The sequence below is a fragment of the Lineus longissimus genome, chromosome 1 (assembly GCF_910592395.1).
Source record: "Lineus longissimus chromosome 1, tnLinLong1.2, whole genome shotgun sequence".
Classification (NCBI taxonomy): Eukaryota; Metazoa; Nemertea; class Pilidiophora; order Heteronemertea; family Lineidae; genus Lineus; species Lineus longissimus.
The window spans coordinates 17,392,488-17,417,310 of record NC_088308.1 but is presented as its reverse complement, the minus strand read 5'-3'; the positions used below and the strand labels follow the sequence as shown (position 1 = coordinate 17,417,310).

Here is a 24,823-nt window from a genome sequence, read left to right as displayed (position 1 = left end):
ATTGTTGCTTTATTTCCGCAGATTGAAGTTTGAAATACATGTAAAGTTGAAGAGGTTTGCATAATATAAAATAGATTGGTTTCTATTTATGTCCCCAGTTGGCGGTATTTGGACAAAAATGTAAGTTTGCAAACTGTGCTTTTAAAACCAAAAGGTTTGAAGATCAGTGACTGCACCTATATTTAATCAAAGGGTACAAGGAAGGAAGCCTTAGTTTAATTCTGACCGTAGGCGACAGTGGCGCTGTCTCGCGGCAGAAAATGGAACTGAAATCTTCGTCCAAAACTTTTAGTTCCACTTGCTACCGCTAGGTAACAGCAGGCCTGTCGCCTAAAAAAGCCACTTTCCTATGAAATTGAGCATGCCCTGACTTTCTTCTAGGCCTTTTGCATTTTTTTGGTATTGCCAATGACATTAGACACAGGGTGGGGGCCTATTAGCTGTGTTTGCATGTACTTGTCTTGCAAATAACCTCGACAAATCTATCATTTTTATTCATTTTCTTCATGTCTTGGACAAAGATTTTTAAACTTTTGATGACGGTTGTGATGATGGACTGAAACCTAAAGCCTACCTCCAAGGTAAGACCACCAAGCAATTGTGGTAAGACTTCTTGACAGTGGAACATACCTCAGCGAACACCTCCCTATTAAGAACACAGAGTATAGTCCCATAGTTGTAGTTTCCATCCAATTTGACCTCTCTAATCGGGACACCTCAAGGATAGCACTTGTCAGTCCCAAGAGTGTCCTTAATAGAGTGTTTCTACTGTACTCCTTTATTTTTGTTCCCCAATCCATTGCTGTACTTGCCACTCCAGAGCCAAACAAGGCTAGGGACTCCAATACAGTCCCTTTCGTCATCCTGATTGTCCTTCCTCTATGTACCAGGCGATAAGATAAGGCCTGTCCATTGCGTCTGGAGTGTAAATGGGGCATCTGAAACTAATAATTAGAATTACGCATTCCAAGCCAATGGATTTACTAGCTCTTCTACAGTATTAGTGGGGACTGAGGGCTTCACTTCCCTCCAAGGGACGATGTCACAACCTACTCAACACCAGCTTGAGCATGGGCAAACCACAGGTTGTGACATTGTCCCTATCAACCTGTTTGCAGCATGGTGAACACAGAAGCCTACTTTATTTGGTATGTGCAATCCGGGGGGATTAAAGAAGATTAAATTTCACCTTGGACATTGTCAGTCAGCTAGGCCATAATCACCGGTTGTGACTTTGTCCCTGTGGCATATACCACACTATTTTATACTCTGTGGAAATCTTCACGTCACAACCCAAAACGAATCCGAATCGGATTCATTAATGTCCATTACAGGTTGTGATATTGTCCCGGTCATGCCATCAGATCAAACCCAACTTTAGAGTGGTGAAATTCAAAGACACCTATGCATGAATAATACAGGACCACATTTTCCAGGCATGAGAGAAACAACTCTAAGATGACATCTCTGTAGATTCTTGAAAGTACTGCGGCTGCAATACCAAGACGTTGGTTTCTCGCTTGAGAAGGAACTTCACTGCTGATTCACATCTGTGTTTTTATCCTTCAACAGTGAAAACTAACACTAAAACTAACTAACAAGTAATCTAAACTACAGTCTTTCTCTGCATCCAGGATGAAATATTTTCCAGGCTACCTTATAGGAGTAAGCCATACCCCCGAGAAATTTAGGTACAACTTCTAAATCTTTAGGCCTACAAGTCATTCTTAGCTGAATGAAATGGTCCAGGGACCATGTGCTCACCTCGGGTAGAACAGTTTATGGCTTGTTTCACCAGTTTTGATTCCATTGAATAATAGTCTTCTTCTTGGCATTTTGGTTATAAAGTTGAATGAATTTCAGAGTTATTGACGAGTGTACATGTCACATGGAAATTGGTTGACATCTGTTCAACAGTTTAGGAGTAATAGGACTTCTTTGGATTTTCAAGATGGCGGCCTGGCGGCCATATTTGTCATGGGATTTGACTGAAAATTAGGGATATTGATAAGAGTACATAGATATACATAATCACATGAAGTTTGGTTGCAATCCGATCATTAGTTTCAGAGTAATAGGACTTTGTTTAATTTTCAAGATGGACGCCTGGCGGCCATATTAGTCGATGGATTTGACTGAAAATCAGGGACGTGTAGAGAGTACATAAATATACAATCACATGAAATTTGGTTTCAATCCGACTTTGTTTAATTTTCAAGATGGCCGCCTGGCGGCAATATTTGAAGTCTGAGTGGGACAAGTTTTTGGGGTAGAATAGAGGGTCCCTTGATATATGTCCTCGCAAGTTTAGAACCTAGCTCAAATAGAAACAAAACGTGCCACCAATCGGTGATTTAGTGAACTTTGACCTCTGTGACCTTGAAAAGTAGGTCAAATCAAAAACCCGGGTGATATGTCATTTAACTTTATTAGATACACCCACCATAAAAATTTTGTCAACCTACATACAACCATTAGCTTAAAAAAGGCAAACAACCAATTTCCAAGATGGCCGCCTTGAGGCCAGAAAGTAGGTCATATCGCGAAAAAGAAAAAGAAGTCTAGGCATGTCGCCCAAAGCTACCATCACACCAAGTTTCAGACATCTAGCCCTAGTGGTGACGAAACGAGCTCCGCTAACGCAATCTGAATGAAAAGAAAGCCATGTTCGTTCCAGTATTTTTTCACAATCTAAGTAACTATGATTCACACCTATTCAGTAAAAAGTTAATGACTAAACTACCAGAGTACAAGAAACGTAAATTACTTGCCAAAACAGCAGAACAATACATTTAATTTCAATTCGGTTGTTTTAGGTTCTTAGACCCGTACAGATTCCTACAGTCCAGTTTAGATAACATAACCAAATCAGTGTTAGATGATGACTTCAAAATTACAAGACAGATGTTCCCTGATACTACAGACTTCAAACTATTGAGGAAGAAGGGATTGGTACCTTATTCACTTTACACGTCACATGAAAGCTACAATGTTACTTACCTAGAGAAGTCCATGTTCTTTGACGAATTGAAAAATGAAATGGCACCTGATTCAGCCTATGAAGAGGGCAAGACCCTTTGGGATCATTTTAACCTAAGAAATCATGGAGAGTTCATTGACCTTTACCTCAAAACCGATGTGTTACTTTTAGCAGATTTATTTGAGAAGTTCAGGGAAGTAAATTTAAATTTCTTTCAGATCGATCCATGTCACTGTTACTCGGCACCGGGTCTTACATGGCAATCTGGTTTGAAACACACAGGAATAAACCTAGAACTTCTAACAGATAGCAACATTTTAATTACTTCTGAAAAGGGCAATAAGAGGTGAAATTTCAGGTGTTATGGGAACAAGACATGTTAAGGCCGATGATCACCACAAACTCCTCTACATTGATGCTGATAACCTTTACGGGTGGGCTATGATGGAACCTCAACCTTATGGTAGTTTTAATATGACAGATATTGATTCAACAGATGATGATAACCTCTACCTAAGATGGATTATGGCGATACCCAGTGACAGTGAAGTAGGCTATTTCTTAGAGGTAGATTTGGCTTGTCCACAAAACATCAAATTCAAGTCAAGGAACTTTCCAATCAGCCCCGAGTCTCTATTCATTGATGATGATGAATTAAGTCCTTACCAGAGGGAGTTACTGGGTGACGAGAAAAGAACCAACGTAGTGAAACTAATCCTCACACAAAAGGATAAGACCAACTACATAGTACATTACAGGATGCTACAGTCTTACCTCAAGCATGGAATGGTACTTAAGAGGGTTCATTCTGTGATCAGCTCTGAACAGTCAAAATGGTTGGCGACCTACATTGACTTTAATACTAAAAGGAGGATGGATTCTAAGACTGATTTCGAGAAAGACTATTTCAAGTTAATGAATAATTCTTTTTATAGTAAGACCTGTGAGAACATAAGGAACAGGATGGAGATTGAGTTGGTAACAGACGGTGAAAGAGCCAGGAGTGTAATGGCCAATCCCAGGTTCTCATCAATATGCATATTTGATGAACAGAATGAGGAAACATCAATGAAATTTAACAAACCAATTTACATAGGTGCTGCAGTACTTGAATTGTCTAAGTTACTGAATTCTACTATGAGGTGCTTCAACCATACTTTGGTGAGAAAAACCTTGAACTACTGTATTTAGATACAGATTCCTTTGTTTTGAAGATAAATACTGTTGATTTAATTGAATACCTCAAAGGGTTAAAGGCCAACTTTCACTTCAGTAATTACCCAAAAGATCATCCTCTCTACGACACTTACAAGAAGAAGGTGCCAGGTTATTTAAGGATGAGCTAGGAGGAGAAGAGATGACTGAATTTATTGCACTTAGAAGTAAGATGTATGCTTACAGAACCGAGACTATGACTTTGTCCAGAGAACATGACAAAGTGTCAGGAGCAAAGCTAGAAGGCTCGACCAAAGAAACAGAATCAAAGAAATTCAAGAGTATTGGAAAGAACGTAGTGACGAGAGATATTGGGTGATATGAATAAAGACTAGCAAATGCTTTTATCTAAAACTCCATGTACATTTACACTAGGCCTTTCTGTACAAAATTGAAGTAAAAGCATTTGCTAGTCTTTATTCATATCACCCATTGCATTCAATGATTATGTTGACTGTCTAGAGAATAGTAAGTGAATTAATCATAAGATGAGACACTTGATATCAGCTAAACACCAGATTTATTTAGAAGAAGTAGATAAGAAAAGTCTTAGTCCTTTTGATGACAAGAGATTCATACTAGAGTATGGCATAACTACGTTACCTTTTGGTATGTAGATTAGAGTTAAGTATTTTTAAATACCTTAAATACAGGTAAATACAATGAACTTCATAATACGTGAATGGGAATGGTTATGAAGCATCATTTGAGTACTACTTACCAAAAGAAATAAACATAAAAGCTGTTACTTTTAAGTCGATAATATTTTACAACTCTTGGTGGACATTTGATTTTCTACCAGGGTATGAGAAATTCTTCAATAAACATTTTAGTTTAATTGAGTTTTGTAGTGCATGACAATACTCAATTAATATTAATGAAATTAAACATGTTAAAATAAACTGTGATAATAACAATTACATGATAATTGAACTTAATACAGAGAACAAAGAATTTTCATTTAAAGAAACCTTTCCTTTAAAATATGAATTTTTTAAAATAAATGGTTCGGATTTAAACAAACAAAATTTACAAGGAAAGGGAACTACTACTCTACCAAACCTCTTCCTTTTTACATTCAATATCTTTTATTAAAATCAAATCTTGATAAAAGTATGGCACTATTAAACAATAAACCTTCAGATGTTTTCTGTATCATACCTGTAGATGATAGTGATCAGATTAAGCTTCAAAGGTATGAACTTAACTTTACTAAAGAAGTTAACAAATGTACTAATCATATCAAATTTGAAATAACTACTGATGATGGTAAAATAACTACTGTTTATGGTAAAATCGTTAATTTCAGAGGAACACCAATTGTTCTTGAATTCTTAATAGAGCTAAACCCTTGTATTAATTTAAGTGATGATGAGGCCATAACTGACGAGATCATAACTGATGAGGAAATGATTCTATTAGAGGATAGAAGTATTACTTTTTAAGACAGAAGTTTTAACAAAAATACTATTACTAGAACTTTTAGCTTGTTTATTAGAAGTAGTAGTATCTTTACTGTATGTTTCATTAATAGTAGATTCCTTAGCTACAGATTTCTTATCAGTTTTCTTAACTAAAGGACTGAAGTAAATTAAACTAACCAAAATAACTACACCTACACCTAAATAGAGGTAGGTTGCACTAGATATTGAACTTCTAGTAGATTTTTCTTCACTACTATTACTAGTAACAGTGCTTACCTCTTCTTCAGATTTTGGTTTAGGTTCTTTGAATGTTGTCTTTTCTTTTTTATTTCTCTTAAAATCCTGAGACCTTTTACCCAAATCTCTAGACCATGCTAATTGTTTCTCAGATCTAACCTTCTTAGATACTACCAGTTTAGTATCATCTGTAGTATTTGTATTACTTGTAACTTGGGTTACGTTATCAATCTCCATTTATGTTACTGGAATTAATTAGGTCACTGACTGAACTGTCTTTTCATACCTTTCCTTACTAAGCCATTTTCTAGGACTAGAGAAGTATCCTTGTAAATCGTACTCAATGTACTCTTTTAGATAATTTACTACAGTTTCTGATAGATGGCTCTGTCCAAGCCTTCTAAGTATGGTGTCAAAGTAACGTGTTTTATTCTCAATACTAATCTGTAGACTTTTGAGGTCATCATAAGCAACAGCATTACAAGAGGTACAAAACCTGTACTTAATAGTTTTAGTTGTGTACCTTGTTGGGTTCAAGTTTTTAGCATACTCATACAATGTCCATCTCTTACAATTACAAAATAATCCAACCTTAGATTCTAAACTTATGTCACACTGTTTCATAGGCGGCTGTACTGCTGTATCAGGAGTAGGAATAACAGGAGTATGAGTATCATGAGTATCACGAGTATCATGAGAGATATTATTTAGGTCCCTAGGATGGACATAACCCATGTGTTGTAATGGATTACAACATGAGGGGTGACACCCAATTAACTCCTGGTCTTCAAGACAAAAATCATGTCTTTCTAAACTAAAGTACTCTATTAAAGAAATGAATTTGTACATCCTTTCAATAGTATTCATTTACTTAATCTTTTAACATTAAAGTGAATAAGGTGGCGCTGAAGGCAATGTTTGTGTTGCAATGTTTGAAGGCAAAGTATGAACTTCTTCTTAAAACTAAATAGTGATGAAATAATGGCACTTGCTATTGTCACACCACCCAAAGCAAAACCTATTGGAGCAGTGAATCATCAAGCTGCAACAACCATTCAGGTTTACTCTCTCTTCCACTTTCTAACAAAAAAGTAGTAGACCCCCAATCCTACATCACTCATACCTGGGACAATCCATTGGTACTCGTATTTTTTCATTTCATCACTAGGTTGATAATAAACACTTAATTGAGGTCGTTTAGCTAGTGATATTGGTTTATCAGGGTGTAAGTGATTGTAAACAGTAAGAGCAGCGTCAGTATTATCAAAATCAATAGCAGCCTGGTTCTCTCTCTTAATTTCAAGGTAAACGAAGTCAACTAAATTCTTTCTATGTACTTCATATTCCTCTGATGCTTTATTTAACTCTTCTATAGCCCTATTATGTCTTTTAGTTTCAGCTTCGTAGCCGTTCTTGTCTAATGCTTTAAAAAGGTAACCAGATCCTGTGAGTGCTACTGCATTTACTAAAGTGCCTCCAATCATCATAGCAATACCTGCCATTTAATTAGGTTGATTTCCCTTTATCATTGATATCTTACATCAAAACCATTAAGGTTGATAATGTCACCGTGTTCATCTGTTAATTTGATCTCTATTTTATTGAATCTTGATTTGCATGGTATTTGTATTGGTTTAACAAATGTGTATGTAATAGTATCTCCAATATCAGCTTCCTTAATCGGTCTAATGGCTGGAACATCTGACGGTTCCCCATTACCAAGTACTTTATTAGTGTTAATTATGTCACAGTGTAAAACAAAATAGTTTATTGGTCTAAAATTCATTGAAAAATCACTTATGATCAAACCATCTTGAGAAGAATAAGGCCATTCAGAACGTTTAAAACCAAAGAGTTCATTGCTTTTATCCATAAACATATAATTTGATATTGATTCTCATTTCTTCTCTTAAGTAAGTGTACGATAGTCTTACCATGGGTTCCTCTAAATCAAATCTAACAGCATTTCTACTTAAGCCGTTTTCTTTCAATTGATATGAAAATGCTTTTGAAAAGCTTTCTCGGTCATAAAAACCATCAGGTATCGTAATATGTGTCATGTATTTATCCCTTAACTTGATTTTGTTATTCTTCCTAGCTTCACTTATGTTGTGAAAGGAACAAGGTATTCCTGCATAAGTTAAACTAATAGTAGATGCATTCTGAATTTCTTTGTTGAGATTGATAACTAAATCACTTGAACTCTGTTCTGGGTATTCACCAGAATCAATGTTTAACACAGTTTTCATTTTATTTATTTGTTTCAATTATGTTTTGTGTTAATAGTTTTAATTGATTTTAATTTTATGCCTGTCTCTGTTCCAGGAATTTTCTCTTAGATAATCACTAGTTAGATCACTAATAGTTAAAAGTAGAGCAAATTTATTGAATTCTTCAATTTGGCTTCGTGATTTAAAATTGACTTTCAATATTTTTTTAACTAACCAAGCGTAACACTCCATGAAAATCATTACTGCCAGCTTGTTTCTTCCTGTGTTAACTACATGATTAAAGTTAAATACATTTGACATTTATTAAGACGGAAATATTGAACTTTAAATACTATTTCATTATGTTTGTTGGTATTATTTTTTTATCATAAAGGTAGTCTAGAGTTAACTAACTAACAGTTATTAAAAAGAGAAGTTTAACTCCTCCTTCACCTCCTGTATCACGTATGTAAAATCTAAATACTCTACTAACTATCATTGAATAACCCGTAAAGACAGTCGTTAATAGTAAACTTTGATAAGCAGTGTTAACTACATCTTTCTTTTCTTCTTCCATTTAATTACTTAGAAAATCACTAGTACAACTTCATATTTTGATGACTTATATTTTGATGACTCATATCTAATACAATTTAGTATTTGATACAACTTTGTTGCTAAGAGCGTAGCTCTTATGCTGTAAAAAAGCAATCTGATAGTTACTGATGTTTACCTGAGCATCAGAAACCACGAATATGTGCATTTTGTATGGTCCATTTCCTGTTTCTTTTGTTATTGATAACTGGATTCCATCCTTTGTGTTCTGAAGCTTTTTACCCTGAACCATGGGGACGGTTGTCCTCTGTGGTTCTCCACGAATATGTGCATTTTGTATGGTCCATTTCCTGTTTCTTTTGTTGTTGATAACTGGATTCCATCCTTTGTGTTCTGAAGCTTTTTACCCTGAACCATGGAGAAGGTTGTCCTCTGTGGTTCTCCACGAATATGTGCATTTTGTATAGCCCATTTCCTGTTTCTTTTGTTGTTGATAACTGGATTCCATCCTTTGTGTTCTGAAGGTTTTTACCCTGAACCATGGGGACGGTTGTCCTCTGTGGTTCTCAAGTCCAACAACAACCCGTAGTGATTAGAGTCACCATAGTATTTTTCCATTGTCATGTAAGAGTCATTGGTTTTCTTCAAATCCTCAGACATGAAATGCTTCTTGATCTCATCCCATTGATCCAACATTCTCATTCCTTTGAGGAACACTTGATTAGAAACAACCTCTATTGTAACGTGTACTTTGGTGATATTGGGGTTTTCGAACATCTCAGAAACTCTAGATCCATCGACATAAGCAGACACGAATAGAAGTAATATGCCTAAATTGACATCCTTGGAAATGTAATGTTCTCGTTTATTAAGGTTTCATTGGAAGTAACATTGACTGTCTTGAAATGGTCTACCCAATTTTAAGGAGAGGATTGAGGATCGAGAGTTGTAGCTGGTACTTAGTTGACTACCAATCATCTTGTTAGTTGCTGTGTCGTACTCAAAACAGATATTTTCAAGTTTGTAGTTCATGGCTACAGTTGTGTCTGTTACTATTATTTCCTCCTTGGGTGCTAATGTAATCTCAATAATCACATCCTCGGAAATTGGAAACTAGTGAAATGGAGAATGGTTGTGGAACAGTTCAAAAACTAATGGTATCTTGTATTTGGTACCGAACACTTTCTTAAGTGTCTTTTCATCACTTGTTTCACCATTAACATTAGCTTCAGATACCCCAGATCTTAACTTCCTTAGATTGTCTGACAGGATACCTTGAAACACCCTATCGTTTCTTTCCTCTTCTGTTAACCACAAATCTTTAAATGTCAAATAATGACTGTATTCGTTGTGATCAAATATCTGTTCTGTTCCCCACTTAATTACCATCTTTGATCAAGTTTCTACCGAGGTTATTAACCACACTATTCTTTGAATCAGCTTAAATGGTGACATCAGCAGACAGATAAAGAGATTTCAGTACAAAGAATGTATTCTCTCTCAATGCCAGTATCCTAACATACAATGTTTCTTTGGGATTAGCAGATGAGGGGTTATGAGTGATAATGTGATGCTGCCTGTCAGCCTTCAATCCAAGTGGAATCTTATGTACTCTATCAGTGTTTAGTAAATATCCTGTTGCCATTCTATTTATCATTAATGTAAAATTCAATATTACTTCTTACTATTACCCTTACTACTTCTACATTGTTTTACTCCTTTAACTCCACCTATCAATCCATTGATTATTTATCATGTGTTCAACCAGAAAACCGACAACACCAGCCACCGATTTCAATAGGAATGAGACAAAAGACCCGATTATTCCAGGTAAAGCAGCTGCTGATTTCTTAGCCAATTCCTTAAGCCAATCAGCAAACTTCTTGAGACCTTCTTTTACTTTATCTGATATTGACGGTTTTGGTTCTGGTCCTGGTTTAGGTCCTGGTTCTGGTCCTTGTTTAGGTCTAGGTGGTGTAGGTTTAGGGGCAACTTTCAGAGCGCTACTGATACAAAAACCTAGAGTTGTGAAGATCATAACTACAGCTGTTGATATGGCACCAATGGTTAAATCTTCACTCTTAAAAAGTAGCCTAATTCTATCCTTTAGTGGAATCTTTGAATCTGGTTTAATTAATACATCTTTTATTAAACGTTTAGCTCTTTGGGTTTGTAATTTCCTCTCATTGTCTATCTGCCAGACCTTTGCCTTTTCCTTATACAATTTGTCTTCTAGTTCAGCTATTTCCCTTTGCAGTTTAGTCATCTCAATTTTTCATGAACCAGTTCACCTTTAGCTTGATCATAATCACCTTTAACTTGATCAAGATCATATTTAGCTTGATCAAGATCTTCTTCTAATGCTTGGGTTTTTTCGGCGTCAACTTCCCAACCTTTTTGATAATCTCTTGTTAGGTTTTCCATTGTATTTTTGTCTTTGTCCAACATCTCTTTCAATTTTTCTTTCTCTTTCTTTAGTTCCTCTATTTGTTCATTTAGCTCTTCAACTTGTTTATGCCTCTCTTCTTTTTCAACTGCGAGATCATCACCAGCCTTTTTTAACACTCTAACTTCTCTCTTTAAGTTCATCATCAATTGCGTCAATCAACCTATCTATTGGTTTGGGTGATTTAATAACCTCATCGATTACTCTCTGTGCTTCACTTGATACTAACTGAGGTTGTCTTACACTTCTACTACCTTCCATAGGTTCTAGTAGGTTAGGTGCTGTTGTATCAGGTTCAATCAGTTTTTGTATTTTTTGAAGAAAAGTTGAACCATTTCTTTGTTTTGTTTTGCTCTCAGCAAAGAACTTACCATCCTTTGTAGTTAATTCAATGAATCGTCTATCACCATCTTTTCCACCAGATATATCTCTTATCCAGTCTCTTTGTTTCACATTAAATAATTTATTGAGTTCTTTATCTGATAGTTTGTAGTAAAGTTTGTTTCCTTCCACTTCAATGTGTGGTGCGAGTTTATTCAGATTGTTTTTTTTATTTTCCCAGTTTGTTCCTTTCATTGCATCACCTAGTTTATCTCCAATATCTTTGTATTGGAAATTTAATTTCTCCAGTTCTGGTGTAATACGTCTTGCTCTTTTTAGTGTAGAGAATGAATTCTTAGTAGTTAAATCACTTTCAACACCTGGATTAGTATTGTACCTTACATCATCGTCATCATCATCATCATCATCATCATCATCATCATCAACATCATCATCATCATCATGAATTCTATTTAAACCAGTATCATAACTTTCATCACTGGTATCAGTTGCTCTAAAACCATCCATCCCCCCCCCCCCACATTTCAAACTCTTCTCCCTCAGCCATATTTATTATTTCTGAAATTAGGTAATCAGAAAAATAATAAATGCCCCATAGACTGCAAACAGCATGAACTTAATTGTATCATGTGTTTCATTGTCATTTTTTAATAGTGACAGGAGTAACAATATCCTTATTAATAGGAACATTAGTACTAGTTCTGATATCACTCTGTCTATTAGCTCCTACAGTGGCAGTAACAGGAGGTTCCTTATCTTTCGCAACATTAGTCTTAACCTTTTTTTTCTTAACACTATCTCCTTCCATAAGTGGTGTATTGGAATAAAGGCGCCTTTAATGGGGGAAAACACTTGTGATTTTGGTCCTTTTTTCTACGACAAATCGTAGATATTCGTAGATTGCATTCATCCTATTAGTGACTTTCAATGCAGGACTTGATTGCAGCTGAGACCTTCCTACTTCGTCGTCCTTATGAATTGCAAAACCTTCCTAATATCTATCAACACGGGTGACATGAGTTGCCCCTTTCCGCAAACTATTATTTTCAGTAGATTTTTGAACTTTCTGCTTTATTTTTTTAGGTATGGAGAAAGCAGTTGACGACACATTCTCAATTCAGGATTATACGACAGGCTGGTTATTCGAAGATGGAGACAACATTGAGTTAACTCTCTCCTCTATCCTTCCGTGCCCGTTATATCATTATGCTGGCACGGTGCAGCGAAGACCAATTCGGTCTGATTGCAACTGTCTCCTCAATCCTTCTGTCCCCGTCATATCATGATGCTGGCATGGTACAGCGAAGACCAATTCAGTCTGATTGCAACTGTCTCCTCTATCCTTCCTTCCCCGTTATATCATTATGCTGGCACGGTGCAGCAAAGACCAATTCGGTCTGATTGCAACTGTCTCCTCTATCCTTCCTTCCCCGTTATATCATTATGCTGGCACGGTGCAGCAAAGACCAATTCAGTCTGATTGCAACTGTCTCCTCTATCCTTCCGTCCCCGTTATATCATTATGCTGGCACGGTGCAGCAAAGACCAATTCGGTCTGATTGCAACTGTCTCCTCTATCCTTCCTTCCCCGTTATATCCTTATGCTGGCACGGTGCAGCAAAGACCAATTCAGTCTGATTGCAACTGTCTCCTCTATCCTTCCTTCCCCGTTATATCATTATGCTGGGACGGTGCAGCAAAGACCAATTCGATCTGATTGCAACTGTCTCCTCTATCCTACCTTCCCCGTTATATCATTATGCTGGCACGGTGCAGCAAAGACCAATTCAGTCTGATTGCAACTGTCTCCTCTATCCTTCCTTCCCCGTTATATCATTATGCTGGCACGGTGCAGCAAAGACCAATTCGGTCTGATTGCAACTGTCTCCTCTATCCTTCCGTCCCCGTTATATCATTATGCTGGCACGGTGCAGCAAAGACCAATTCAGTCTGATTGCAACTGTCTCCTCTATCCTTCCTTCCCCGTTATATCATTATGCTGGCACGGTACACCAAAGACCAATTCGGTCTGATTGCAACTGTCTCCTCTATCCTTCCTTCCCCGTTATATTATTATGCTGGCACGGTGCAGCAAAGACCAATTCGGTCTGATTGCAACTGTCTCCTCTATCCTTCCTTCCCCGTTATATCATTATGCTGGCACGGTGCAGCAAAGACCAATTCGGTCTGATTGCAACTGTCTCCTCTATCCTTCCTTCCCCGTTATATCATTATGCTGGCACGGTGCAGCAAAGACCAATTCGGTCTGATTGCAACTGTCTCCTCTATCCTTCCTTCCCCGTTATATCATTATGCTGGCACGGTGCAGCAAAGACCAATTCGGTCTGATTGCAACTGTCTCCTCTATCCTTCCTTCCCCGTTATATCATTATGCTGGCACGGTGCAGCAAAGACCAATTCGGTCTGATTGCAACTGTCTCCTCTATCCTTCCTTCCCCGTTATATCATTATGCTGGCACGGTGCAGCAAAGACCAATTCGGTCTGATTGCAACTGTCTCCTCTATCCTTCCTTCCCCGTTATATCATTATGCTGGCACGGTGCAGCAAAGACCAATTCGGTCTGATTGCAACTGTCTCCTCTATCCTTCCTTCCCCGTTATATCATTATGCTGGCACGGTGCAGCGAAGACCAATTCGGTCTGATTGCAACTGTCTCCTCTATCCTTCCTTCCCCGTTATATCATTATGCTGGCACGGTACAGCGAAGACCAATTCGGTCTGATTGCAACTGTCTCCTCTATCCTTCCTTCCCCGTTATATCATTATGCTGACACGGTGCAGCAAAGACCAATTCGGTCTGATTGCAACTGTCTCCTCTATCCTTCCGTCCCCGTTATATCATTATGCTGGCACGGTGCAGCAAAGACCAATTCAGTCTGATTGCAACTGTCTCCTCTATCCTTCCTTCCCCGTTATATCATTATGCTGGCACGGTGCAGCAAAGACCAATTCGGTCTGATTGCAACTGTCTCCTCTATCCTTCCTTCCCCGTTATATCATTATGCTGGCACGGTACAGCGAAGACCAATTCGGTCTGATTGCAACTGTCTCCTCTATCCTTCCGTCCCCGTTATATCATTATGCTGGCACGGTGCAGCAAAGACCAATTCGGTCTGATTGCAACTGTCTCCTCTATCCTTCCGTCCCCGTTATATCATTATGCTGGCACGGTGCAGCAAAGACCAATTCGGTCTGATTGCAACTGTCTCCTCTATCCTTCCTTCCCCGTTATATCATTATGCTGGCACGGTGCAGCAAAGACCAATTCAGTCTGATTGCAACTGTCTCCTCTATCCTTCCTTCCCCGTTATATCATTATGCTGGGACGGTGCAGCAAAGACCAATTCGGTCTGATTGCAACTGTCTCCTCTATCCTTCCTTCCCCGTTATATCATTATGCTGGCACGGTGCAGCAAAGACCAATTCGGTCTGATTTCAACTGTCTCCTCTATCCTTCCTTCCCCGTTATATCATTATGCTGGCACGGTGCAGCAAAGACCAATTCAGTCTGATTGCAACTGTCTCCTCTATCCTTCCTTCCCCGTTATATCATTATGCTGGGACGGTGCAGCAAAGACCAATTCGGTCTGATTGCAACTGTCTCCTCTATCCTTCCGTCCCCGTTATATCATGATGCTGGCACGGTACAGCGAAGACCAATTCAGTCTGATTGCAACTGTCTCCTCTATCCTTCCTTCCCCGTTATATCATTATGCTGGCACGGTGCAGCAAAGACCAATTCGGTCTGATTGCAACTGTCTCCTCTATCCTTCCTTCCCCGTCATATCATGATGCTGGCATGGTACAGCGAAGACCAATTCAGTCTGATTGCAACTGTCCCCTCTATCCTTCCTTCCCCGTTATATCATTATGCCGGCACAGTACAGCGAAGACCAATTCGATCTGATTGCAACTGTCTCCTCTATCCTTCCGTCCCCGTTATATCACCATGCTGGCACGGTACAGCGAAGACCAATTCGGTCTGATTGCAACTGTCTCCTCTACCCTTCCGTCCCCGTTATATCATTATGCTGGCACGGTACAGCGAAGACCAATTCGGTCTGATTGCAACTGTCTCCTCTATCCTTCCGTCCCCGTTATATCATTATGCTGGCACGGTGCAGCGAAGACCAATTCGGTCTGATTGCAACTGTCTCCTCATTCCTTCCGTCCCCGTTATATCATTATGCTGGCATGGTACAGCGAAGACCAATTCAGTCTGATTGCAACTGTCTCCTCTAACCTTCCGTCCCCGTATATATCACCATGCTGGCACGGTAGAGCGATGACCAATTCGGTCTTATTGCAACTGTCTCCTCAATCCTTCCGTCCCCGTCATATCATGATGCTGGCACGGTACAGCGAAGACCAATTCAGCCTGATTGCAACTATCTCCTCTATCCTTCCGTCCCCGTTATATTATGATGCTGCTACTACAATGAATGTTCCGACTGCTGTGATTACGCTTCCGTCCCCGTTATTCGATGATACTGTTACTACCATGAATATTCCGACTCCTGTGATTACGCTTCCGTCCCCGTTATTCGATGATACTGTTACTACCATGAATGTTTCGACTGCTGTGATGACGCTTCCGACCCCGTTATACGATGATACTGTTACTACCATGAATGTTTCGACTGCTGTTACAACGCTTCTGTCCCCGTTATACGATGATACTGTTACTACCATGAATTGTTCGACTGCTCTTTCAACGCTTCCGTCCCCGTTATACGATGATACTGTTACTACCATGAATGTTTCGACTGCTGTTACAACGCTTCCGTCCCCGTTATACGATGATACTGTTACTACCATGAATGTTTCGACTGCTGTTACAACGCTTCCGTCCCCGTTATACGATGATACTGTTACTACCCTGAATGTTTCGACTGCTGTGATGACGCTTCTGTCTCCGCTATACGATGATACTGTTACTACCATGAATGTTTCGACTGCTGTGATGACGCTTCCGTCCCCGTTATACGATGATACTGTTACTACCATGAATGTTTCGACTGCTGTTACAACGCTTCCGTCCCCGTTAAACGATGATACTGTTACTACCATGAATGTTTCGACTGCTGTGATGACGCTTCTGTCCCCGTTATACGATGATACTGTTACTACCATGAATGTTTCGACTGCTGTTACAACGCTTCCGTCCCCGTTATACGATGATACTGTTACTATCAGGAATGTTTCGACTGCTGTTACAACGCTTCCGTCCCCGTTATACGATGATACTGTTACTGCCATGAATGTTTCGACTGCTGTGATGACGCTTCTGTCTCCGTTATACGATGATACAGTTACTACCATGAATGTTTCGACTGCTGTGATGGACGCTTCTGTCCCCGTTATACGATGATGCTGTTACTACCATGAATGTTTCGACTGCTGTGATGACGCTTCTGTACCCGTTATAGCCTACGATGAGCTGGCATGAGACGAGCTGAGCGCTAGACCCTTGGTCCTCTTGTTACTTTTGAAATTGTCTGCAGATTTTGGATTTTTTTGGAATATTTTGGCCCTTCATATTATGGACCTTCATATTATGGACAGCATGCAGGTTGCTCCAAGATACTATCCCAATTCAAGATACATGTACTTTTGTCCAGCTGATACGTCGACCATAGGAAACGTGAAATGAATTTGTTTCTGGTTCACCCTATCTCTCCTTCACCAAATACGAAAACCCATAGCTCTATTTCTTTGATTTATTTTTTATTTCAATCTGTTTCTGGAGGGGGGACCTTTATGGTAAATTATTAGATGCATTCAGCTCAAGGGGTTGCTGTAAAACTTGTTTTCACACTGCTGCACCCTAAGATTTGAGAGGTTGTGGTCGATCCTCATGCCCCAGTCTGGGTCGGGGTCTGGGGTACGAAAGTGGACAGCCAGTTCAGAGAAGTTTGACCCATACATAAATCTTTACTGTCCACACCCAAAAATATGACAGATACATGACAGGTAGGTAGCCACGTGCTGGCTTCACACGCGCACCCGCTATATTTAGGTTGTTTTGGTAATGTGATGTAAATATTGAACGGAATTGTGGGATAGAAGAGGAAGCCATTTTGTTTGTTTGGAATGTGAAAACTTACTTCGCCCCTCAAAAACTCCTCCAAATGTCCATTTACCCCGCATTATTTTTGTCATAACTGATATAATCATCGAGGAGTTCAATGTAGTTTGCGATGAAATGGAGATCAATGCTGGATAAACTGTATTTTTGCCGTGAGAATGCGATCACCATGTCGTCAGGGAAGCCATCATGTAGGCAACCGCAAAAATGATGATGGCCACGACCATGGGTTATGAAGGGGGGGCTTCTGGTTGGAAAAATGTTGAAACAGGACATTCCTATGAATTACAAGACAAGGGAGGTCGTAACCAGAGCATGACAGGGCGGTACACCAGGAAGGTTGTCCCATTAGAAGTGTAAGTAACCAACACAACGCTCTTATCTTATCTTGCTCGAGTCTGACAGTCTCTTAGTCCGAGTGTCGTAGGCTACTTCGTACGAATGACGTGTAGGCCTAGGCTAAGCCTATGTATGACTATGTGATCATCGATGTGAAGACAAAAGTCGTAGGCTTATACGACACTTAAAAAGTTGTCCTGGAAGTGGCGACGATACGTTTTAGACGATGGGAGACTGCTAAAATATGGAATCGGGAATGATTCATTGATTGCATCCTCGACCTCGCGTTGCAGTTGGCAGATTCCACATTTTTTTAGCAGTCTCCCATTGTCTAAAACGTACCGTCGCCACCTCCGGGCCAACTTCTTAAAAGTTAAGTGTCGTATGTCATAGGCCTACTCATATACAGTCCAAATTTAACAAATGACATCCGTCCTGGTTCCGCTTCACGTCAGTGACGCATTAGGTATAACTTAAGCGCAAGTTGGGCATATGCCACTGACGCGGCAATGACACGATTTGCGGGATGTCATTTGTGATTTGGACTGTAGTCGTTCCCATAGGTCACTGACAGTGCTATATAGTGATGAGTGACACTGTTGCCAGTGTTGGTGTTGCAGTGTCGAAAAGAAGGACTCGATCTAATCCAGCATGCCTGATAGGAGACTCAGCCAGTATATTTCGGCTCTGACAGACATGGGTGTCATCAAGCCTAGTCTTGGACTCGGGTCACAAGCAAGGTAACCACAAACATGCATGCTCAGGTCAAACATTGGAGTCTGGATCTTATGAGGTAAAAATCTGCACTAAAATCGCTATCAAAAGTGACATGTTTGATTGTTCTGACTCCTGAGGTTGCACTTGGTTTAAAGGGAACTGGAACCGCCGAGCGATTTATTCAACTTTTCGACTTTCACCGCCCGAGAAAGTCAAACTTCCAACTTCCTATTCGAGTTCAGATTTGTAGCTCCGCCCCCAGTGCCCGATCATGCGCAGTTCAATTTGTTATTATTGAGAATCATGTGAGAATCACGTGAGTCATGCGATCTTTCATTCATGAGTTTTCGTAGTAAATTCCATGGTAGTGACGTCACTCAATGATTGACAGCTAGGCCCCATGTTTCATTCATGCCTCGTTCTGATCACCCGATACGCGGGAAATGAAAACGAGGTCATACGAACTGGCTTGGCGGTTTCAGTTCCCTTTAAGGAATTGAACCCGATGCGGAGGACCTTGGTTGAGTTACCAAGACACTCGAGGGTGGAGCTAAAATACAGTCCAACGTTTCATTTAACATGGCATCCCAGATGCCATGCTAAAGGAACGAGTGATGCAGTGGTTACACTGGCGTTACTGAATTGAATTGAATGCGTATTAAAAACCTTTCATGTGTAGATGACAATCCTGTACATCATACATGTACTAGGGTACCACACTCCCAAGTTGATTCAAGCAGTTTTCATTAGATTTGCTTCCGATCATGACCTCAAAGGAGATACTGTCATTGCTGTGTCAAGGCTAAGCCGGTTTTGATGCTTATGTATTGTTACACATACATCATGATGCATGTATGCAATTGCGCAAACCTTTTAAATCTATGATGCTCTTTTGATCAAGTGCCCTTCAAACAGCTAAATTGCATCGACTCAGTACATATACAAAGTGCTTGGTTTCCCTGGGCCTAATGCTCATATGCTTGCCCCGCAGGTTTTTATATCGAAAAGCGCATACCAATTGACTGAACATTTATGAACTGGTTTGAAAAGAATTCTTGTTTTGTCCTAAAGACCGTCATAGTGAGCAGCTTTCTCATACACTTTCTCTAATTCTATGCCAGTGATCTTATACATTGGTACGGTGCCATCCTAATCGCATGTAGGCCTATTATAAATTGAATGTAATACTAAAGTTCTTTGCGGAGTTCTCTGTGCTCCCGTTGTAAGCCTATTGATTGGAAATTTGCATGAAATTATATATCGTTTATCATTTACAGTTCAAAAATAAAATTTTGAGAATGAGTGCATGCATGTCCTGTCGGACCTGTGTTTCTTGTCATATCAGATTTTCATCTGATTTGATTATTTCCCTATTTGCAAAAGTAATGCCAGCTAGATTTGGTCATTCAAATCGTACGTGGTGCTGGTCATGTTCTTCAGTTACTTTATTTGCCTCTAGATGGCGAACGTGTCTTCTCAATGATGGAATTATGGCTCATCTCGCATCTCTCATCCACCAATGTGCATCATTCATCCAGATCATTCTACAATCCTCCTTGATTTATTTTAAGTTTTTAGGCTTATTATAGTCATGTTGTTTGATGGACATTTTTCAACGGAGAAAATTGTAGGATACCAGTGGCTTTAAAGAAACTAAAAATAGTAAAATAACCGACAAAGAACTCATGAAACCATATGAAATTGTATGAACTGGCACAAACCATCCTTATGGCAAACCCATTCATTTTCAAGACAACATTGCTCAAATGGAGGCGGGGGGGGGGGGGGGGGGAGTTCTTGGTTCTCTCGTGCGATGACTCTTAAAATCAATACAAAATACAGTAGAACCTCTCACCCTTGGAACTGATAAGTGCTGTTCTTAATAGAAAGGTTTCCTGATTAGAGAGGTCAAATTGAATGGAAACACCCAATTTTGGACCAAAAGTAGTGTCCTTAATAGAGAGGGTGTCCTTAATAGAGAAGTGTCCACTAATGGAGGTTCTGCTGTATAACCATCTCTAATATCAGATTGCCAGAGTCAATCATCCTTGGTTGATAGAGATTGTGCCCAAATATCCCAGATTGATGGTTTCCTTGGATACCAATACAAACAGATATCAACAATGTGTGGTTGATTCTGTTGCCATGGTTACAGCGTGATTGAGGTTGATGCGTTGGTCTGGGGATGCCTGGACAGTGGGCAGAAAATAGTACAATGAAATAAGTGAGTGTGCACTACAATACAGGGTGTATCACCCTGCAAATGTAACGTCAACAATCACAAATATTCGATTTGGCCTTGGGTATGATTTCTTGAAATCGGGATGACAAAATTGGGCAAATTAATCAGACATTGCTTGGCATTTTTGCACTATTAAAAAGTTCTCTTGGTTTCCGATGGTATCCCAGCAACGAGAATGAATATCCTATCTATTTGTCACCAAGTTGATTGTGTGGTGTTTTCTGAAATCTTCCCCTAATGGTTGGGTCTCTGTTCACCACGGTTATCTCTTTAGGAACAGATATCCTCGGAAATGGCGTTGCTAGGGACTCATTTGGATACACTGATCTATAACAAGTCTCGTAGAATGAATTCATCGATTATTGAGGGATTGAATTGAGAGCCCGATTTATTTGCTTCTTGCCGCTGAGCTAACAGATTTTTCGCGGATTAGGTATTTCTTAATGTCATTAACCCCCGAAATGTGGGATGGATGGTTATGATCATAGCTCATACTACTGTACTGTTTGACATTGTTTATTGTGGCTAGAATAAAATCTTGTTTTGCATTTGCATTTTCCACTCTTAATGTTATTGTTACAGGAAACATGTTTAGTTCTGACAGCATTCATGGATGGGACTGAACAATACCTCATTAGGTAAATTCAGTATCAAACGATTCATTGACGCAATTAGCGGCGAACAGAGATAAGTCATCACTGATAAGTGATACATGTAAAGCTCGAAGTGTTCTCAATTTGTGATTGGTGGAGAGAGAACTAATGAGCAGTATGCGTTGATTGACATCTGTGCAGTTTTGTTGAAATCTGGCTGAGGCTCAATCATCTTGTTTGGTTCTAGCTCTAATCTAGGCTGTTAAATTGTGAGCATCTTGTTGCATTTTCGGGGCAGTGGTTTTGGCTTTGAATGAGAATGGATACAATGAGGCTGCCAGAGGAAAGATGAGATGGTGCCGCTGGTCCTGGAATTCTGCGACAATTATGTTTTGTCGTTGGTCTGGTGATGCATTTTTGGTAGGGATTGGTCAAATTGAAGGATGTCAACGATAAAAACATCGGTATCAAGTGGTACAGTGAAGTAGTAGTGGATATCAGTTCTGCTAAAGAGTGAATTTTGGATGACATGATTTTCATCTGGTGACATTTCCTGAAAGAGGATTGGTCAAAGATGACTTTAGGACATAGTTGTTAAAATAGGGCTTGCTGCAAACATTATGTAAAGGACTGATCAATTCTTGGGGTTCTTTATGTGGCCATGTCAGTTGTAACCAGTGAAGCTAGAATGCATGTTGCCTTTGAACACAAAACAGAAATTTAAGCTTTGTAAATCATTTCTTTTCATTACCAGGCAACGGTGAATCAAAAACTGGTGGATATAACATTATTAAATTTGCACCTTTTGTACTCATGCATGATTGTATTTGCAAAGAACTTCATCCCTGGCACTGCATGGATCATTAGAATCCTGAAGTGGTAAGTCTATTTCTGCCTCCCTGGCATCCACCAGTTTAGCGTATAGACGGAATGATACTGATAGTCCATTTCATCCTTGGTTTCCTGAAATCCTCTACACAAACATGCGTTGAAGTGCTTGGCAAGTATACATTAGAGTCTCATTTTAGCAACAAGTGCATGTAATCAAGTGGTTTCTTCTGGTTGATGTAGTTGGTGAAGGTGTGCAGATAGGTACCAGTATATTAGCATACTGTTCAATCATGCATCCATCCATGTTAGCGGGTTCTTGTGTAGTCGTGATCATTTTGCTCCACGCACGGTGATAAAAGTGACGGCTAGATTCTTTATCATTGTTGTTCATCATTGGATAACAGTGTGTTCGCTGATCTAAATTTATTGAGGAATTTCTAGATGATGCCATTGTTCAAGCTCTCATGGATGGTCTCTCCAGTTGCTCTACGATACTGGCCCGATACTGGCCCGGTTGAAGTGTGTTGTGAGTGTTCTCAATTCTGCTTGTAAGCTATAAATAAGCATGCTTTCGAACTCTGTGTAGCCTGGTGAGTTGTGTTTCTGTTTATCCAATTAGAAATTATTACAGAATACGCACACTATTATTAAAACGTTGATGGAAAAATAACAATAACAATGATGCATTTTTCTGCATGGACACCAGGCAGAAGTTGGTAGATGGGCATGCTATGTTCAGTCTGCTGGTTCCGTTGATAGTAACATGGATCTTGAGGATCAATGCAGTGTCACACTGCTCAGCACAGATGTTCTGAGATGGACCTTTCACACTCATGAATGTCAGGGTTAGATTGCACGAATCTGAGAAGAACGAAACATCAGAAAATGACAGTTTGTGAAAAACCTCCCAGTGACGTTCTTGAGAAGCCTTTAGAGGAAGTCCTTATAATCAAAGGGTAAGTTCATTCCACGAAAAAATCTTGTTGTGCCTCATCTAGTCTTTCACTCCTATGGCTTGATGCCTTGTTTGTAGGCTGACCCTTCCTGTTGGCCTCCTTGAAGGCCCTTGCCCTTGGCAGTAAACACCACAAGAAGGTGGTGGTGTGGTGGATATCAGCCCACTCCAACATCAGTTGGGTCACGAAAGGCCCCATCGTCTTGCTAAGGACACAGCAATCATGACCTATTCTATGAAGTCGTGGGGGGGGGAGGCCAGAGGAATTGGTCAAACTTGATTGGTACTTATAAATTAAGCGACCATTATGGGTGCGTTTAATGGCCCTGAAGTGTGTTTTGAATGGATTGACTTGGAAGTTTGTTTCCTGTCTGTTGGAGCATTTAAACTCTTTTGCTGTTCAGTTAACAACTCTATTGAAGAACAGTGGAAAACCCGATGCCCACATTCAAAGTTCAGCAGAGAAAAACAACTGATTAATGTTCCATCAGATTCTGATCCGGTCAATTGACCTGTTCTCATTTCTTACATCAGGTGTATTGTTGGCTTGTTGATATATTGGTGTGTGCGCCATTCAGGTATATTTAACCATGAAACACTGTTGCCAAAATAACATTGTTTGTTGTTGTTGGTTTCGCCTCCTGATAAATTATTGCTTGTTAATACTGTTACACAAATTTTCGATGATTTACCAATCGTCACTTTTGGCCAATCCAGACATTCCAAAGAAGATTCCCCTTGCTCTGTTCATTTTTTGTGGTCATGATTCAAATCACAGCTATCAGAATACACAACAGGTCACAATAGATTGGCAAGAATCTTTGGTCAAAAGGATTTTTAAAGGGGTCAACAAAGGCACTTTTCAGTTCCTTTCCCCCTCCGTTTCATCAGCCAGAGAGGATTCGGACAGATATGGATTTAATCGATGTATTAATTTGCATAATAGTTAATACATCATCTTACTATTTTGAGGCGTTTATCAGTTCTGATGTTTTCCTCCAGGTGTCACTGACAAGTGATATCCACTTCAATACTAATTTCCTCATCAATGGTGTCATATCCATCATTATTGGTGAATACACAGCAATATATAGATCTTGTGAACATAAGGAAATGCATAAGTCCATTTGTTGACCTGACTATATTCTACTACTAAAGGAGTAAAGGAACCTATCACACAAACTGAGAAGTGTTCCCATGTCCATGCATAACTAACATTTCTATGATCTTACCCTTGAAGGCAAGATGCTTCAAGTGTTTCCCCGCATGTTGTCAAGAGTGCTGCGTAAAGATCTTACACTTCTGCCTGTTCACAATTCGGCTGTGGAAAGGTTCAGTTGATGGTCTCAAACATTTTTACGTTGTGGACAAACTGGTGCAATGTTTGCCTTGGATTGGATGGCACCTTATTACATTTATAGACGACACATTGACAAGAGGACACAGGAACTGGGGCTAGGTCGCATAGCTTCTTTCAGTTTGAACAGTGCACAATTCTTCTTGGTTCAATTCTTGGCATTTGGTCGCACAGCTTCTTTCAGTTTGAACAGTGCACAATTCTTCTTGGTTCAATTCTTGGCATTTGGTCGCAAAGCTTCTTTCAGTTTGAACAGTGCACAATTCTTCT

General features: G+C 39.5%; 1 protein-coding gene across 2 annotated transcripts in view; it reads left to right on the top strand.

Annotated features, from left to right (window-relative positions):
• Nucleotides 1-17,503: 17,503 nt before the first annotated feature.
• The window catches only part of LOC135489240 (protein FAM149B1-like), a 34,065-nt gene continuing 26,745 nt past the window's right edge, over nucleotides 17,504-24,823 (top strand). The window contains exon 1 of one of the 2 annotated variants that reach the window (XM_064774510.1): nucleotides 17,504-17,875. In XM_064774510.1, coding sequence (XP_064630580.1) covers nucleotides 17,727-17,875 — 149 coding nt within the window. In that variant the 5' untranslated portion in view covers nucleotides 17,504-17,726. Of the gene's footprint in view, nucleotides 17,876-23,003; nucleotides 23,198-24,823 lie in introns of those variants that run through there. The other variant, XM_064774519.1, reaches the window with a different exon arrangement.